This window comes from Podarcis erhardii, assembly GCF_964252035.2.
Source record: "Podarcis erhardii genome assembly, chromosome: 5".
NCBI lineage: Eukaryota > Metazoa > Chordata > Lepidosauria > Squamata > Lacertidae > Podarcis > Podarcis erhardii.
The window spans coordinates 96,035,529-96,054,595 of record NC_138509.1 but is presented as its reverse complement, the minus strand read 5'-3'; the positions used below and the strand labels follow the sequence as shown (position 1 = coordinate 96,054,595).

Below are 19,067 nucleotides of genomic sequence, written 5' to 3'. Positions count from 1 at the left end.
AAAGAACTACTTAACTTTCGGAAGGCATCTTAAGGCAGCCCTGTATCGGGACGTTTTTAAGGATTGATGCTTTATATGTGTTGGAAGTAGCCCAGCGTGGTAGAAAGACGGGTGGGGAATAATAATAATAGTACTGTAATAATAATAAAAATTGTGAATAAAAATTATAACTTTTATTATTTTACTCTGAACTCAGCAACCATTTTATTTGGCTGCAGGATCGCTTCCCAACTTCTGTGCATAGAACAAGCCGCTAAAGAAAAAAAAGGCGCCGGAGCCACGCGCCGCCGCACGAAGTCGAGCGTGCGCATGCGCCGCGCGGGTCCCTCACTCCTCGCCTCCCCCCCCTCGCGCTGGTCTTGGCTCTCCGTCTTTTGTCCATTCTGATGCACCGTCCACCTACCCCTTTCCCCGCTCTTTCCGGAAGCGGAAGAGGCGGGCCGACGGAGGCCGCGAGCGAGAGCGAGTGAGAGCGAGCGAGGCGTGATGGCTGCGTGCGTCGGCGGCTCCTCCTCAGGGAAGCGTGGGGCCGGGGCCGGGGGCTCCCGGGGAGCCGAACCTCGAGAAGAGCCGCCGCCGCCTCTCCAGGCCGTGCTGGTCGCCGACAGCTTCAACCGCCGCTTCTGCCCCGTCTCCAAGGACCGGCCCCGGGTGAGGCGGCCAGGGGGGGCGGCGTGGCCTTGCCTCCCTCACGGAGGCGCCGGCCGAAGCGAAGCGCCCGGAGCTTCTGCCTTGCCTGAGGGTCGGTGGGGGGGGGGCGTGTCCCAGGTTGGACCCTCAGAGGCATCTCTGGGCAGGTCTGGGAGAGACCCGCTAGCTGGTCAGCGCTGATAATTCCGAGCTGAGTGCCCAGGTGTTTTAGAGCCCTAGAGTTGGAAGGGACCCCGAGGGTCATCTACTCCAACCCCTTGCAAGGCACGGATCCTGGCTAAAGGATCCCTGACAGATCCCCCCCCCCGACCTCCACATTAAAACCTCCAAGGAAGGAGATCTCTGGACTACAGCTGAGTGGACCAGCCTTGGGTGCCCAGGTGTTTTAGAGCCCTAGAGTTGGAAGGGACCCCGAGGGTCATCTACTCCAACCCCTTGCAAGGCACGGATCCTGGCTAAAGGATCCCTGACAGATCCCCCCCCCCGACCTCCACATTAAAACCTCCAAGGAAGGAGATCTCTGGACTACAGCTGAGTGGACCAGCCTTGGGTGCCCAGGTGTTTTAGAGCCCTAGAGTTGGAAGGGACCCCGAGGGTCATCTACTCCAACCCCTTGCAAGGCACGGATCCTGGCTAAAGGATCCCTGACAGATCCCCCCCCCCGACCTCCACATTAAAACCTCCAAGGAAGGAGATCTCTGGACTACAGCTGAGTGGACCAGCCTTGGGTGCCCAGGTGTTTTAGAGCCCTAGAGTTGGAAGGGACCCCGAGGGTCATCTACGCCAACCCCTTGCAAGGCACGGATCCTGGCTAAAGGATCCCTGACAGATCCCCCCCCCGACCTCCACATTAAAACCTCCAAGGAAGGAGATCTCTGGACTACAGCTGAGTGGACCAGCCTTGGGTGCCCAGGTGTTTTAGAGCCCTAGAGTTGGAAGGGACCCTGAGGGTCATCTACTCCAACCCCTTGCAAGGCACGGATCCTGGCTAAAGGATCCCTGACAGATCCCCCCCCCCGACCTCCACATTAAAACCTCCAAGGAAGGAGATCTCTGGACTACAGCTGAGTGGACCAGCCTTGGGTGCCCAGGTGTTTTAGAGCCCTAGAGTTGGAAGGGACCCCGAGGGTCATCTACTCCAACCCCTTGCAAGGCACGGATCCTGGCTAAAGGATCCCTGACAGATCCCCCCCCCGACCTCCACATTAAAACCTCCAAGGAAGGAGATCTCTGGACTACAGCTGAGTGGACCAGCCTTGGGTGCCCAGGTGTTTTAGAGCCCTAGAGTTGGAAGGGACCCCGAGGGTCATCTACTCCAACCCCTTGCAAGGCACGGATCCTGGCTAAAGGATCCCTGACAGATCCCCCCCCCCGACCTCCACATTAAAACCTCCAAGGAAGGAGATCTCTGGACTACAGCTGAGTGGACCAGCCTTGGGTGCCCAGGTGTTTTAGAGCCCTAGAGTTGGAAGGGACCCCGAGGGTCATCTACTCCAACCCCTTGCAAGGCACGGATCTTGGCTAAAGGATCCCTGACAGCTGACAGATGCCCCCCCACCTCCACATTAAAACCTCCAAGGAAGGAGATCTCTGGACTACAGCTGCCTGTACTTCTAGCCAGCAGCCAGGGAGGTTGGGAAAGCACTGCTGGCATCTGTCTCAGGAAGGTTGCAGCGGCCGCGGCGGCTGTAGAGACCGAAGTGGGAGAGACATGTTTTGTTGCAGCTGGGGTGGATGAAGGCGTCCTCCGGTTGTACTGCTGCAGGCGTACCGTGGCATTTATTCTCTCTGCGCTCCTCCTCCTCTCCTCTTCTCCACTGGTCACTGCTGTGGATGCATACCCTGTCTCCAGGCACTGCGACCATTTGCAAGGGATTCCCACACAGCCGGGTTGATGTTGCCAGCCTTCACGTCACAAATCTAGACATCTTCGTAACGCAGAATTGGTCTGCCAGCAGCCTTGCTCCCTGAAGATGACTCAGCTCTGTGTTACAAAGGTGTCTGCAAACGTTACATGAAGGATGGCAACATCAGCCCTGCTGTGTGGGACTCCCTTGCAGATGATTGCAGTGCCTTGAGGTCTGGCTCGGCCTAAGGCAGCATCCTCTGATGTTTGTGGAAGGACTGCAGCTCGTGTCTGCGTTGGCCTGATTCAGTCTTCAGTGTCATCTCCAGCTGAGTTGAGAGAGACTCCTGACTGAAATCCTGGAGAGCTGCTGCTGGCCAGTGTAGGCAGTATTGAGTTGGGTGGACCCCCGTTGTCTGGCTCATTTTGGGGAGGAGCCACAGCCCAGAGAGTTAAAGTGGCTGCCTTGCAAGCAGAAGGTCCCAGGTCTGATCCCCGGTGGCATCTCCAGGTAGGGTTGGGAGAGGTTCCCTGTCTGAAACCCTAAAGATCCACCACCAGTCACTGCAGACAATACTGAGCTAGATGGACCAATAGTCTGACTTGGTATAAGGCAGCTTCCTATGTGTACCCTATGAGTAAGCCCCATTGGATTCAATAGCTTCCCTGTGGTTGGTCACAGTTTGGATTGTGCTGTCATTCAGTGGTTGAAATTCATTCCCCTTCCTCCCAACACTGATCTTTGTTCATCTTTGGAAAAAGCTTCACCTCTCCTGTTGCATGAGTTGGCTGTTAAAGCAGCAGAAATTATTTCTTTTCTTATAAAAAAGAATGGCTGACCTTCAACTAAACAATTGCACAAGCCGAATGAGCCCCTTGTGCAATGGACTTTTTGTTTTCTCCTTGCCCCCTGCCCCCATGCACACACCCCATTGTCCCCAAATGTGCTGCAGAAGGTTGGGGGAACTTCATAAAAGATTTAGGGGGTGTATGGGGAGAAGAGGCGGAGAATGTTTTATTGTGTAAGGAGAAATCCTAGCAGTGACACAATATTTTCTTTAGTGCTATGTTGAATTCCACCCTTTGTGTCTTCCATTCTTGGAGAGATGACTTCCATTGTATCTTTAGACTCCATTCATAGCACACTCCTTTCTTAACTGATAGTTCCAAGAATCTCATTGTAGGGACATATTTAAGATGTTCACCTCCAGCCTCTGAGCCATGCACCCAACACTGCAAGCATTTTGTATACACACAAATGCCAATGAAAAATCTCTGTATTGGGAAGTTTTAGGGATAATTTCTGAGGGCTGGAAAGATGTTATTTTTTCTGAAAGTAAGCCAGATTGTCATCTTTCCACCTGTCAGAACATTAGCTTGCATCTTTTAAAGTAAGGAAAGTCATGATCCCTTATATTCAGTGCAATAGAAGGGTTAGTACTAAGACTTAAGCCTTTCTAGATATTGTCAGTTGATGGAGAAGGTAACTGCTCTGGAATAATTCATATGGTCCATGAACAACAGCATGCCTTCCACTGAAATTACCAGTTGTTGTGGAAGATGCGTCATCCTTTGATCTTGCCTTTAAAAGGGGGGGGGGGAATCCAGTATTTAGGAAGCCCTTGTAATCTGTGTCATTGCTGGTTGTTAAGCAGGCTTTGCTGGATAGTTTTTCAGTTTACAGCTGGCAAAACTTATTAAAAAGAGACACCTATTATTGTGAAAATAGCAGCTGAGCCCTGTCATAGTTCAAGAAAAGAGAATCAGTCAGCTCTTGAGCAGATTCCTTGGTAGGCTGGAGAATTCATCGTTTTCTTGCAAGAGGAGTCCACAGTGATGGCTACTGGTGGCTGATAAAAATATTATCCAGTTTTGAGGCACCTGCAGTCATCTGAGGAGTTATGTGCAGCATTTACTTGATTGCATGCTTGTTTTGGAATGAACACATGCAACAGTTTGCTAAAACAGTTTCAGCAGAGTGCATGTTAAAGAACACACAAAGAGAACTTGGGACTCATTTCCAGCAAGAAACTTTAAGTGAAGAATACCATATGCAGCAAGCTGGAGTGAATTGATTAGACTCAAGTTGCTGCCAAGTTTTTGTGGCACGATGAGGGGAAGGGAACTGAACTACCGGGTAATTTTTTTTGCAAGGGCTGATGGAGACAATAGCATTGCTCTTAAGAAACTCTCATAGATGAACTTGTAGGCTGTGAGCAGGAACGAACAGAAGGGTGCCATGACTGAGAAGGCCCAGTTAAATATAGTCACCTGTCTTAACTTGAGAAGCAGGAGAAGGATTTCCCCCCGCCCAGCAATCTTTGATTTAAAGGGAGAGTGTGTGGGCAGATGCATTTCTAAAAGTTACTGAGTCCAGACGATTAAGGGTTTTAACAATTAGCACTTTGAAGTTTTCCTGGAAGCTGTATGGTTCATTGAGTTAGCTGGCTTTCGGCAAAATGCACAAGCCAGACACCTAATGTATAGGCACGTGTACACCTCAGACATGCAGGTCCCCTTAGGTCTTAAAACGTTAATGTGGGAACTTCCCATCAGTCACTAGTTTACAGTGAAGAAAAATAAACTACAAATCCATGCTGTGGTTAATTAGGAAACAATCTGCACCAGTTTAACGTTCCGGCTGTTGGAGCTACTGTTGTCATGTGTGCCTGGAAACAATGTGTGCCATTGTGTAAGAAAGGAAAGATGGCTGATCAGTGTGATAAGAGAGCACTTTTATTCCCTGAAATTTGAGGATGTGGCCATATGTCAAGAACCCTCCCACCACAAGGTAACAGCCAGGGGGAAAGGGAAAAAGGAGGGATCAGGGATTATAACAGCTGAAGTATGGCTGTGCTATCTCATTTCCTGTACTTCCTGTGAATGAAAGACTGAATTTGGGCTGAAACGAAATTACAGGCAGAGGTTTCTAGCAAAAGTTCTGTTGGTTCGCCTGTCTAGACTCTGTGGAATGAAGCCATGAGGCAGGGAATGTGTGAGAAGGCTGACTTGTGGGTTTTTTGGAAGGTTGACTTGTTAATTGGTTTATACGCAGAAATGATTCAAACAGGTTTTACGGTGAGGAAAAATAAAACACATACCTGGACCGTGGTTAGTGAAAAAGGAACTCCAGCAAGTATTTTGGAGGCTGCTTTGCTTTTTACCTTGCTGACGTGGAAGCTGCTGTCGTAATGTGTCGCTTTGAGGGAGTTGTGGCTTTGCTGGAGGCTAAAGAGGCAAAACCACCACACAAAACTGCATTCCTTCCCTGCATTGAATTAGCCAGCCAGTCTTGTAAGAAGAGTACTTTTACTACCTAAAATTTGAGGTTGTCGCAGCCTGGGAGGATGTGTAGCTTTAGTGTTGTCCGATGAACACTTCGGTCCAGGGTACCATAAGGATCGCCCAAGTCCTTATATCCCAGCTTGTTCACTGGGATAATCTGGAGGAACGCTGTTCATTGTACCCACTGCTACAGAGGCCTTACTGGCCTCAAACAGAAGTCAGACATTTAGTGTCAGTGGTCCCTCACTTTTGAAGACTTTCCCATGCCAACAGGCCTATGTAGCAACTTGAAGGTTTTTTGTTTTTTGAGTGGCCAGTTGTTTTAATCATTGTTTTGCACGGCTCTTTCCCATTTTATCTTTGTATACCACCCTGATACTGTAGTACAGGGGTCTGCAACCTTTAAGACAATAAGAGCCACTTGGACCCGTTTCCGAAGAAAAAAAAAAACTGGGAGCCGCAAAACTCGTCATTATAAAAATAACTTTTTTGTCACTTTTTATTATTTCTTTGTTTGACCCCTCAGAATTACTCCTCCTCATAGAAATAAACGTTAAATTAACAAGTTACCTTTTTTTGTGAGTGTGTTCTTCACTCCCCTTCAAAACAGTGACCAGCATACATGCCCCCTTTCAATGCAGCGGGCGGGGGGGCGGGAAGGTGACGTCGGGACGGTGCGTGACTAACGCACGCACCGCCCCCATGCGACGTCACAGCCAGTACAGCGCCCGCCACAGTGGGGAGTGTCGGGGCGCACAATGCACCTCCTCCCCTCGCTAGTATCCGCTCCGGAGCCGCGGCAAAGGTGTCAAAGAGCCACATGCGGCTCCGGAGCCGCGGGTTGCAGACCCCTGCTGTAGTAGATAAATGGCAGTATATAAATAAATGATGACTTTGGCAACTGGACATGCAATGTTTTTAACCTTTGATGTTTTATTGTGTTTTTAATATTCTATTGGGAGCTACCAAGAGTGGCTGGAGCAACCCAAGTTAGATGGGCAGCATATAAATACAATCATCATCTTGCCACTTATTTTGGGAGATTGGTTGAGGACAGAATGGGAGATAAAAGGATGTGATTTGCTGGCTGCTGCATCAGCAATAGGAGATAGGAGAGCACGACACAGCAGGAATTCATACCAGGCCGTGTATTATTGGCCGTTAGTATGTTTTGTTGAAGAGTCAGGTTAAATGGAGCCTGCGTGCAGTGATAAAAGCTTGTGGAACTTTAAAGCAGGAGAGCATACTTTGTGATGCAATCCTTTGCATTTCTGCTTGGGTCCAATTCCCACCAAGTTACGTGGGAATGTGCCTAGATTTGCAGCCTTACAGAGCAATCCTAGGCATGCGTACTTGTGTTGATTGTCCCGTTGTGTTAATTGGGGCTTACTTCCAGGAAAATGTGCATAGGATTGCTGCCTTAATTTCTTTGATAGACCAACCAACTAAGGAGGGTTAAATTAGTGGAGCCGAGACTGAAAAAGAATGGAAAATTAGAGGCAGTGGGTGAAGATGTACCCCAGTGCCTGGTTCAATATAGCTGTTGCTATGCTGTGATGCGTGTCACCTTCCTTTTACATGAAATGGAAGATGTGCTCATTTGGATGTCATGCTGGCTCTGTTGTATTGCTGGACTAAGGCATGAAAATATTAATATGGCCTATTGATAAAAGCTGCAACTCATTGTTAACTTAGCTTGTCATTTTAATATATTCAGAAGGCCACTTGTGGTGAGATTTGGTAACATACACAATTTAAAATTTTAATTGGCTAATGCTAGAAGAAAGATGGAATGTCGTGCACGACTAAGAACATAAAACTTTCAAACTTGGCAGTGCTGTTAAAGAGGATCAAAAAATTATTCTAACAAGTTTCAGGGGCATGAATTCTATAAACCCAGGGTATGGGGTTGTTAATTTTAAGGTCAAATTACACAATATGCTAAATGCATGATTGCATTCAATATGTCTGGTTGGTTTTTTTTAAAACCTAGTGGCTGTGGATTGGGACTATGCAGGGAGTATCTCTGTGCTGGACATCTCTGTCCAGATGAATATAACCCCTTGAAGTTTGCCATTGGGGAGAAGACACTGTTAGCACCAGTAGCAGCTTGGGGGCTGATTTTTCTCAGGTGTGCTGTGGGAGGGCAGGCTTAACCCTCCTTGCTGTGGTCCTGATCCTATCCCCCCCCCCCATGGCTGCTATTTAAAAACAACACCACACAAACTGTTTCATTGAATACAATCACACATTGAACAAGACGTTAGGGTGTGTTCCTGCTAGCAGAATTATAGAATATAATGTATTTATTTTTTTTGTGGAGACACTGACTTTTCTTTATCCTGTAGGCTCTGATTCCATTGGCAAATGTAGCCATGATAGACTACACCCTGGAATTCCTAACTGCAACTGGAGTGGAGGAAACCTTCGTCTTCTGCTGCTGGAAGTCAGCAGAGATCAAGGAACATTTACTGTAAGAGCAGACACATTTTTGTTGCTTTTGGTCCTCCTTAGCTTTATCTCAGGTCAGCTATTCCTGCTGATGGTGGGTGCATGGCTTTTGTAGGCTGGAGGTGGTCTGCCCCCATAACCTCTTGCTTCAAGTGGCATATAGGTTTGTGGCATCCAAGGGCAGATATGCTACAAGATGATGCTGTGCTTTACTAGGAATTGGGTGCCATGTATGAGTATGCTAAGTGGTGGAACTGAGGCAGAGAGAGATGTTGGGGGGAGAGGGAATGTTAGCAAGAGAGAAAACGGGATTTTAAACCTGCCACTGCTTTCCTCAAAGTCTGAGAGCCAGTGTGGTGTAGTGGTTAGGAGCGGTAGTCTCGTAATCTGGGGAACCGGGTTCGCGTCTCTGCTGCTCCACATGCAGCTGCTGGGTGACCTTGGGCTAGTCACACTTCTTTGAAGTCTCTCTCTTTTTTTTAAAAAAAAACTTTTATTAACCGACCAATCAAATCAAATCAAATCACATAAATTCCAAATTACAAAGCCGAATTTTAAATTTTTGTTGAGGGGACCCATATTTCAAGTTCCGAAGGGGGATTCCGATCATCTTCTTGCTACTGCGTTAATATCCACAAATCAGTCCAAATAATGTTCATAATTCTATCCAGTCTTATCTTGCTGTTTCCACATCTCATCTTATTCGTATATTTTTCCTTTTTTTCCTTTATGATCTCTTGTGATAATCTCCTTATCACGATGGTTTCCATATATCATCGCTTTCATAAATAACATCACTCTTTCCATCATTAATCTCGCAAAACTGTCGCTCTTAAGTCCCTCTGAGGAGTCTCACCCACAATATAAAAACAGCTCTGTTCCTCCTCCCAGACTTAAGTCTTCCGACAGAACTTGCCAACATGGCGACGGTATTTTTTACTGCGTCATTCCAAAGCTCTTATACTTTCCACGATCTTCTTGAAACATGCTTTGGTTAGAAAATTATCTCCACACAGTCATAAATCCACAGCTTAAGTCATTTACACGGCATTACTAACTTGTGACTTGTGGGGGGGGGATTCTTGGTTAAAACTTCTTTGAAGTCTCTCAGCCCCACTCACCTCACAGAGTGTTTGTTGTGGGGGAGGAAGGGAAAGGAGAATGTTAGCCACTTTGAGACTCCTTTGGGTAGTGATAAAGCGGGATATCAAATCCAAACTCTCCTCCCCCTCCTCCTCCTCCTCCTCCTCCTCCTTCTTCTGTAGTACACAGTCTTTATACAAACAGTAGGGTGACAGAATAGTTAAGATATCAAAGATACCTAAAAATCAACTCATTCTTTCCAGCTTTCTTTTGTTAGGTGAGACCCACATATGAGAGGTTTCCTGTAGATGGTGCCTTTTATACTTCGCACACAAGGCAATATCTCTGTTTTCCAGGATAATCTGGAATAGCTCCTGATCTCCAAATTTATAGCGGTGCTAATAAAGAATAATAAATGTGGGCTAAGCAGTCTTGCAGTTTTATGCTCTGCTCAGGTGGACTCATTTGATGATTTCGGTTTATCATGCTGGTTTTGGTTTTTTTAAAGTATGTATGTCTTTGGATTTATATCACTCCTTATTCTGAATGCTTAGAATGACTAGTAGCATTTTAGTACTCTGTGTTTCTTTGAAAGCTCCCCATGCATGGAGAAATCTATTAGCCCGATCCTCCGCATTTTTATTATTAAATTTATTAGATGCCTTCTCTCGCCACATGCTGCTCAAGGCATCTTTACAGAAAACAAAAAAGTGGCAAGAAAGAAACACTTATTTTCATTAAAACCAATGGGGGAGGGGGTGTTCGGGTTATTTTCTTGTTGCTCCCTGAAGACACTTCAAGCCATTTGATTTGTAATATGGTTTTTGTTTCTTCTAATGCCAGAAAAAAACATCATGGAGTCATCATCTACTGTACACAGTGTGCATATGTCCCCTTTAATTCCATTCTATCTGCCTTCTTTGCCAGGAAATCTAAGTGGTGCCGTCCAGCCTCTCCAAATACTGTACGGTTTGTGACTTCAGACCTCTACCGCTCACTTGGTGATGTGCTGAGGGATGTTGATGCCAAGTCACTCGTTCGCTCTGACTTCATCCTTGTCTCTGGAGATGTGGTGTCCAATATTAACATTTCCACAGCTTTGCAGGAGCACAGGTGGGTATCTGGGAGGAAGATGAAGCAGCCTTTCTTGAGTCTCTGACTGTTTTCTCCTGGTGTGTGTCACTTAAATTAAAATCTCTCTTCCTTCACCACACCCTGACCACCTCTTTATAGGCTACGACGGAAGCTGGAGAAGAACGTGTCTGTGATGACAATGATTTTCAAGGAATCCACACCAGGCCACCGTTCCAGGTGCCAAGAGGATGACGTCATCCTTGCCATGGACAGTGTGACGAAGCAAGTGCTGCACTACCAGAGAACTCAAGGGCTGAAACGCTTCCGGTTCCCTACGGTGTGTTAATAGGGGAGCAATTGTCAGGAACCTGAGGATCAGATTGGGCTAAACAGTTGCACGAGTGGGAACCAGCGCAACGAGTCCTGTTGGTGCAATAGGGGTCTCCCTTCCCAACTAGCTTTGAGGTGCTGGGGATTCATGTGGGGGAGGAGAGGAGAGAATTGCTTGCAGTGATGGAACAATCCTAATAATGTGACATTGAATTCCTCATCCAGTTATGTTCTTCTCCTGATAACCCATCACTGGTTCCCTTCCAAGACCCGGGCTCGGGCTTGCTTTTGAGCACAGACAGTTCAGTGCACCTCCCGTCTTATCTTGCAGGGTCGGTTGATGGTTGAATAAGAAAATGTTGTATGCATGCCTAAAACAGGAGTAGGGAACCTTGCGCCTGGCTGCAACCCACAGAGCCTTGGGGTTCTCCCTCTCAAAGGAACAATTAGGCTCTGCCTCCATGGTCCAAAGCAGTGTGTCTTGGATTACCAGTTCAGACGGTTGGAATCACAGTTGGGTAGAGTGCTGTTGCGTTCAGATAATGGGAGAAAGAAGGGGGGATGGAGAGGACAGAAGAGTGAGATAAGAGAAGGGGAAGTTTAAATTATTATTATTATTATTAGAATGCTGTGGATGTTTGTTTAACACTTCCTGCTGTGAGGGAACCCCACACGTTGCCTTTAAAGTGTGTAAAGTCTTAAACTAGGTGCATGATCTTCACTTTCAGTTCAAATCCTAGGCAAGCTCATACAGTCGGGGAAAATACGTTCGTCCCCAGCTTTGGTGGGACTCGTCCTAGCCTGAGTCAGTGGTATTTCAAGTCAAAGGATCTTGGGTTCTGATAAAATTTGAAAAGACACCTTTGCCTGAAACCTTCAGAGCTGATGGCTCTTAGAGCAGACAAAACTGGGCTCTCTTGGTGTGAAGCAAGTTCATAGGTTCCTATAGAAGACGTGCAGATTGCCTGTGTTTTCCTTTGTGAGCACCTCCACTTAACTTGTGATACTGTCTGGAAACACTGGGAAGCTTATTGTTTTACATCTCATTTCACCCTACCAATGGGGTCACCGGGGAGTGTTGTAGAGCTCTCTAGATTCCCTGTGTAGTGTTGTGAAAAACACACAGGCCATTCACAAGCAGAAAACCACTGATTTTTAAAGAAATGTTAGCATTCTTTACCAGGAAACTTAGAAGAAAAGCAGGTAATGGTCATGCCATTAACATTCAAACATGCATTGATTATTAAATGAGTATTAAATGCTGAAAACGTATTGGAGTTTGCTCCTGATTTCAATTCTGTGTACTGTTTCTGCAGGCACTAAATGTTTTTGCTGCAGGTGGTTTAGTCTGAGCTTGTTGTTGGGCTTGGTTCATGTGACACCATACACACGTGGTCCATTCAAGGCACTCCTCCTGCCAGATTCTTGCTGTCAATTCTCTAGGTTAGCACGTATCGAATTTGTTGTGCAAGGCTCACTAGGCCTTTGCTGTGTCCTTACCTTTTTAGAGCCTGTTCCAGGGCAACGTTGAAGAAGTACAAATACGACATGATTTGTTGGACTGCCACATCAGCATCTGCTCTCCACAGGTGGGTGTCAGAAGCAGACTCAGTGTTGCTGCTGGAGAGGCCTCCATCTCAAGTGTTGCTTTGTGTTTAGCAACGTTAAGGCACAATGTGTTAGCTGGACGCTGAGGGCTGGCTGGGGTCTGCTGCTTAGGGAAATAGTTTATGCAGAAGGACTTCTTCAGCCTAGAGGAACAACTGCTTTGCAGTGAAACAAACTGAATCTTCCATCCGTCATTGCATGGCCCTGGGTATTATGGGAGAGTGAGAAAAACATTTCTCTGCTCTTTCCACACAATGCATGATTTTATACGACTTTTGCCATGCCCCCTCTTACTTGCCTTTTCTCTAAAATGGAAATCCCCCAAGGGTTGTAATCATAAGGCTATGGAGGTTAAGGCTATCAGTGGCTACTTGGATGCATTAAATCTCTTTTGTGTTACACATAATGGTGTGTGTGTGTGTTTGTTAGAAATTCACTGCATTTTCTTCATCTTGATGCAAAGCTTTCTTAAGAGGATTATTTGGAACTGTGACTTCCTGTTCTGGCTTGTTTACCCTTATGTTGCGCATCTTCTCTTTTCGCAGGTGGCAGAGTTATTCACAGATAACTTTGATTATCAAACTCGGGATGACTTGGTGCGTGGGCTTCTAGTGAACGAAGAAGTAAGTTTGTGCGATGGGAGGCTGCTCTGAGAGGATGAAGAGCCAGAGGCTGCACAGTGCTAACGTCAAGGACTGATGAAGGGGTTTGTGAGTGGAGGAAGTATAGGGAGCTGGGGGCCTCAATCTTTAGTGTCATATTTGAGCAATGTTTTGGCTTAATGTGGCAGATTGTTGTCCCAGGCTGGTTGCTGAGGCACATCCACTGCCTTTTGACATCAGGAACACACCTTCACTGTATTCTTTTCGGCAGCCACTTAAAACGTGTTTCTTTGCACAAGCCTATTCAGACATACATACATAATTTTATTTGTATGCCACCTTTTCATGTGCCACCATGGTGAAGGTGGCTTAACAACATGAGAAAAATATATATGGACATAGCAAAGGTAGTTCTAAACAATAAATAAAGCATTTAAAAATACAAAACCAAACTGAAATGTTTCCATATGAATCACAACAAAATCTAAAATAAAGATAAAACCAAGAGCAACAACATCCTCCAACAAAAATTCCCCAACAACAGCCCAGCTCAGGAGTCTGTTTAGCAGCCTCAGCTTTGTAGCTAGAGTCAGTTAGGGCCCTCCCAGGCTAAGTGGAAAAGGCCTGCAAGGCAGGGAGCAGGTCTTCCAGGGCTCACAGCCAAGACCATCTCTGACCTTTTCTTTATCTCTTTTTAACGTACGTGTTGTCTTATGCTCAGCTTGGTATGTGGCCTAATTATTGTGTGACGACCTATGAAAGTAGCTTTGCAGGGGTGCCATAGCTGTGTGCAATGAAACCCCTGGAAGGGTAGAAATCCAACAAGCAGCTGAAGTCTTTGAGAATCCAAAATCCGAGTCAAATTCCAGCTTACAGGAGTCAAACTATCAGCCCCTTTGCTTGGGAATCGGGGACCATGGCCTGTCCTTGCTGTTTTTTGAATAGCATCTCTGAATAGTGCCTCTCTCCTGGACGCTTTAGTTGAGATTCCTGCATTGCAGCGGGTTGGATTAGATGACCTTTGGGCGCCCCTTCCAACTCTACAATTCTGTGATTCTCCCTTCTCCAGGTCCTGGGCAACCAGATCCATATGCATGTGACATCCGAAGAGTATGGCGCCCCTGTGTCCAACTTGCTGATGTACGAGTCCGTGTCCTTTGACGTCCTGCAGCGCTGGGTTTACCCGTTGACTCCGGAGATGAACTTCACCGACGACAAGACGCAGAGTTGCACGCATTCGCGGCACAACATCTACCGGGGGGCGGGGGTGAGCCTGGGCCATGGCAGCGTCTTGGAAGAGAACGTCCTCATCGGGCAGGGAACATCCGTTGGCAAGAAATGCTCCATAACCAACAGCGTTATTGGCCCCAACTGCAAAATAGGCAAGTTCTTCCCTAGGCGAGGCTGCATGGGTTGGTGGAGAAGTCCGCACCGTTTTGTGGTTGAAGGAGCTGGAGTTCTGATAGAAGAAATGCTAAATAGCCACCAAGAGACAAGTGGGGGAGGTGAAGTTACGTCGGAAGGGGCAGAATTATCCATCTCTGTCTCAGGGAATTGGTTCTGCTACTCAGACAGTGTAGCATAGGCTTGGACAATCTGTTCTGGATTGCAAGCTGTCACAGCTGGGTTGGAGTGCATTGCATGGCCTGGGCTGGTTCAGGCTCAGACTTCATGGGGTTGACCCATTGGGTTATGCTTGAGCCTTTCTTCTTTTGCTCCTTGCATTTGCCCTACATAAAAGACCTGCTGCTACCTCTTGTCTTTGAGCGCCAGCATCCCTGGGGACAGGCTCAGAGCTGTCACAGCATGCTAGGTTCTGCTCAGAACATGGAAGGTGGCACATCTTACCATCTGCAAGAGAAGGATGGGTGAGTGGGAGAGGTAGGAAATTGGGGAAGCTGTGACAAAGGAGGGCTAGGATGAGTCAGGGTATATATTGGCCATCCCAGGTTCTTGCATGGAGCGTCTGTAGGGTTAGCTAGCAGCATTGAGTGTTTCTGCTGCATAATGGGTAACTGTGTAGTGTAAGATGACAGTTCTGTTTCACGTCCTTTTGTTTGTGATTGGCAGGGGATGAGGTCATTTTGGACAGGGCGTTCCTGTGGAACGGCGTCCATGTAGGAGACCATGTACGAATCCAACAGTCTATAGTTTGTGATGAGGCCGAAGTGAAGAAGGGGGTAACCTTGAATCCTCACTGCGTCCTCACTTCCCAGGTGAGTTTGAAGAGCTGCTGCTCTGCCCTTGGACTTGTGATACGTCGGTGGACAAATTTCTGGCCCTTTGTCCCCAAGACGCCGTTTCAGAATTAAAATTCTGGCTGAAGACTTGCTCAGCAGCAACAACAACATTTTATTATTTGTACAACAACAACAACATTTTATTATTTGTACCCTGCCCTTCTTACTAGGGTTGCCCCAGCCACATTGGGCGGCTTGATGAATGCCCTAGGCTTATCACTGACCCAGCCTCTGCTGCCAATCTGCGAAATGGGGATAATGATGACTTGCTCGGGGGGGGGGGCCTTGCGACGTAACGATTGCAAGGCATTTTGAGCAGCTATCACCTTTGCTTTAAAGCAAGAGTGTGGTGGCCAAGATGAGAATTGCTGGCGGCTTTGACCACTGACCCTTCCGCAGGCGCTTGGATTTGTTGCTTGGACCATCTGCCTGCATGAACACTCTGGAATTCTGGGTCTGGGGTTTGCAGGTGCTTTTTTCTCCTGGAGGAGTCAAAAGCACCAGGTATTCCTGGCATAGTTGGAAACATTGCTTCATTTCCAGGTGGTGGTGGGACCTGACATGGTCCTCAAAGAAGGCACCGTCATCTCTCTGCATCCCACGGATGAAGAGGAGGAGGATGACGACCAGTTCAGTGATGATTCGGGTGTGAACAAAGAAGAGAGCAACGTGAAGCTAAAAGGTGTGTGAGCAATTCTGTCTGGAATTGCTGGCAAACAAAGTGTGGGGTCCCCTACCTCCCCCCCCCCCCATGCCTTGTATTCATGGTGGCTTTTGCAGAGCCTTGTGCTTGTTCAGTTTGGGAAATTAGATATATGTGCAGGTACTGGTGGTTAAGCAAGTGGCCGAGGGACCTTTCCCTAGGGGAGCAGTAGGGAGGGGATGCAGGAGAGGACAGAGACTTCAGCTCCTCCTGTTAGGTGGTGCAGCGTTCAGCATATCAAGCTGATTTTAGGTTCAAATCCAAGCTCAGCCATGGTTTTGCCAGCCTTAATTTCTGCATTTTGAAAATTGCAATTAGGGCTTAACTGCTGGAGAACATAAGAAGAACTGCTGGACCAAGCAGGACCCAAGCACAAGAGCTGTCTCCCCTCCTGTGGCTTCCAGCAACTGGTATTCAGAAGCGTTACTGCCTCTGACCATGGAGGCAGAGTGCAGCCATCATGGCTAGTAGCCACAGATAGCCTTATTCTTCATGAATGCGCCTAATCTTTTAAATACACCCAAGTTGGTAATCATCACTGCCTCCTGTGTGCTAGGTGCCATAGGCTTAACTGTGAGCTACATAAAGAAGCAATAGCTTGAACCTTCTTAAAAGGGAGAGCCCACTGTTAACTCTGCGTTTTTGGTTGGTTGGTTTTTTGATAACATGGAAATAATCTGATGCTGTGTTTTAGAGAACGATTTGAAAAGAAAGATGACTGTCTGGGGGAAGAGATACAGATGGGGAAATACCATGCTAAACATGTACAGTACCATTTTCAATATTGAACACAGGCTGCCAGCCTTGATCTACAGGTCATCACACACTGTTTGGGCCACATCTATCGGGTGTGTGTGTGTGTGTGTGTGTGTGTGTGTGTGGTCATGCTGGCTGCCTCCTTTTCTTAACCCAGCCTGTTTCTTGAGAAGTGGTTGAAATCAGGCCAACGTTGCTTCCTTCCCCCCTACTCTAGGCTACAATATAGCGGACGTTGGCTCAGAGGGGAAAGGCTATCTCTGGAAAGCAGATGATGAGAATGACGTGGACCAAGTGGAGCAAAGGCAGAGTCTTTGGGGTAAGAACAAACAGCACTGGGGCAAAGTGGGTTTGAACAGGCGCCTGTTGGTGGAATGTCACAGCCACAGAGGAGAGGGCTGTTGATTGTGGGATGCCCTTGGAATGATCAGGAGCTGGGCAAAAAAGCAGAAGAGGCAGCAGCTTCCCTTAGCTTTGCAAATGATTGACTTGTTCCATGTTCAGGCTTCCTCCATATGGCACAGCCAGCAGCCAGATACAGGATTCTTATTCTTAATATTTTCTTTATAGTTATATATTTATACACCTTTTCCCATGATGGGAATCAAGGCAGGGGTATCTTATTTTAGAGAAAAAAATAAGAACTGCTAAAATTATAGGGGGGGGGGACTATTATTAAGGAGCACCTAAACATTGATGCATTTAAAACTATATACACATATAAAATCTATTAAAACCATACAGATAATCACAATAAAACAGCATGGCACCAGCCGTTTAATTTAAAGCAGGCAGTCCCCAAAAGCCGGTGGGAACAAGAAAGTCTTCACCTGTCGGTGGAAGAACAACAAGGAGGAAGCCAATCTAGCTTCTCGAGGGTGGGAGTTCCAAAGGCTGGGGGCAGCCACCGAGAAGACCTCCTAGGAACATGTCCTACTTGGGAGGCCATGCCAATGCCTTCCATAGGCAGGATCCTGCACTCCCGGGTGACAGTTTCCTTTCCTAATACTTGTTGTGGTGTCCAAAGGTCAGCTGAGAGCATCTTGCAGTACATAATCCTTGGAAGACTGAGCAAGGGTGGGGTGGGGTTCAGCACTGCATTCTTCCAATTGTTCATCTCCACAGGCATTTCAGCTTGCCAGATGGAACGATTCCCCCCCCCCCACATGCGCTGTTCCTGAGGTTCTCCAGATGCCCCCAGAGCCAATTTCAGGGGTGTGGAGGGAGGCGAGGGAGGGGGGAACCTTGTTGTGCAAGTATAAGTCCTTGCTCAGGGTTTGTGCTCAAGGCGAACCCTGCCCTTTAAAAAGCCATTCTTGAGTGGCTTCATAGCTTGCATAAACACCCAGCGGGTGGAATATCATCCTCTGGGCTGGGGCGTAGAAATGACGAAGGGGTGCTTGGCCAAATTGATTTTGGGGGGAACTTCTGCAGCTGGTCACATTCTCTTTCCATCTTCAATAGGTCCCATTTTAAATGCAGAAGAAGAAAGCGAGTCAGAAAGTGATATGAGTCTGGGGTCTGAAGGAGCAGACAGCCGGACAGCTTCTCCTCTGTTGGATGATATCAAAGGTAAGAGCCATTTGGCTTTCAAGGTAAGGAGGTAGCTCTGCATGCATCCTCTTTCCTGTTGTGTACTGTGTAGAAAACCACTTGTGCAATAAAAAGAATCCAAGTTTGGCCACTGGGCTTTGCAGATTTGGGAACTGATGCCTCCTGCTATTGGCTCTTTCGCAGGGAGTGCCGGTGTTTGTTGCTTCTGATCTAACAATCTGCTGTTTCCTTGGCTTGCAGTTTTCCAGAATGAGGTGCTGGGTACCCTGCAGAGGGGCGAAGAGGAAAACATTTCCTGTGACAACCTGGTTCTGGAGATCAACTCTCTCAAGTATGACAATGTTTTTCCCCACCCCCCAGACGTTTTGAACTTGCAGGAGGTTGTTGTTTGAGGGTGGTCAGTCTAGAGACAAGACAACTATGCAGAGCCGGAATTGCACGTGTGAGGCCCACAGTTACATGTACAAAGCTCTATTTTGAGTCAATTTGATTTTTGAACAGCAGGAGATAAAGCAGAATTCAGGTCAATTCCCTGTTCTGTTCCTCTTGCATCTCAGGCTTATTTCTAAAGCCAGTCACGGAAGTGGGCAGGAGGAGGAAGAGGATGCTCTGACCAGGCGTGTCTGTATGTTCCCTGTCTCTCCACCTCTTCCACGATAGCAGAGACATTTTGGGTGGTTGCAGTGCTAAACCAAACTGCTACAGGATCCTTTCCCACTCTGTAACCTTACGCCCATGGAGGATAAGGCTATGCTCTGCCTCCACAGTCAGAGGCAGGATGCCTTTGAGACCAGCTGATGGGAACTGCAGGAAGGATGCAGAGATGGATGCTGGAGTAGGTGGACCATTGACCTGGTCCAGGCTCCTCTAACATTGATGTTCAA

At 47.3% G+C, this 19,067-nt stretch overlaps 1 protein-coding gene across 1 annotated transcript in view; it reads left to right on the top strand.

Moving 5' to 3' along the window:
• The first annotated feature begins 453 nt into the window (after positions 1-453).
• EIF2B5 (eukaryotic translation initiation factor 2B subunit epsilon) overlaps positions 454-19,067 on the top strand; it is a 29,508-nt gene continuing 10,894 nt past the window's right edge. Inside the window, exons 1-12 of the mRNA XM_081862415.1 lie at positions 454-651; positions 8,131-8,255; positions 10,244-10,429; positions 10,550-10,727; positions 12,229-12,309; positions 12,874-12,951; positions 14,000-14,312; positions 15,001-15,146; positions 15,714-15,852; positions 16,847-16,948; positions 18,094-18,201; positions 18,424-18,514. Coding sequence (XP_081718541.1) covers positions 487-651; positions 8,131-8,255; positions 10,244-10,429; positions 10,550-10,727; positions 12,229-12,309; positions 12,874-12,951; positions 14,000-14,312; positions 15,001-15,146; positions 15,714-15,852; positions 16,847-16,948; positions 18,094-18,201; positions 18,424-18,514 — 1,712 coding nt within the window. The 5' untranslated portion in view covers positions 454-486. The remainder of the gene's footprint in view (positions 652-8,130; positions 8,256-10,243; positions 10,430-10,549; positions 10,728-12,228; positions 12,310-12,873; positions 12,952-13,999; positions 14,313-15,000; positions 15,147-15,713; positions 15,853-16,846; positions 16,949-18,093; positions 18,202-18,423; positions 18,515-19,067) is intronic.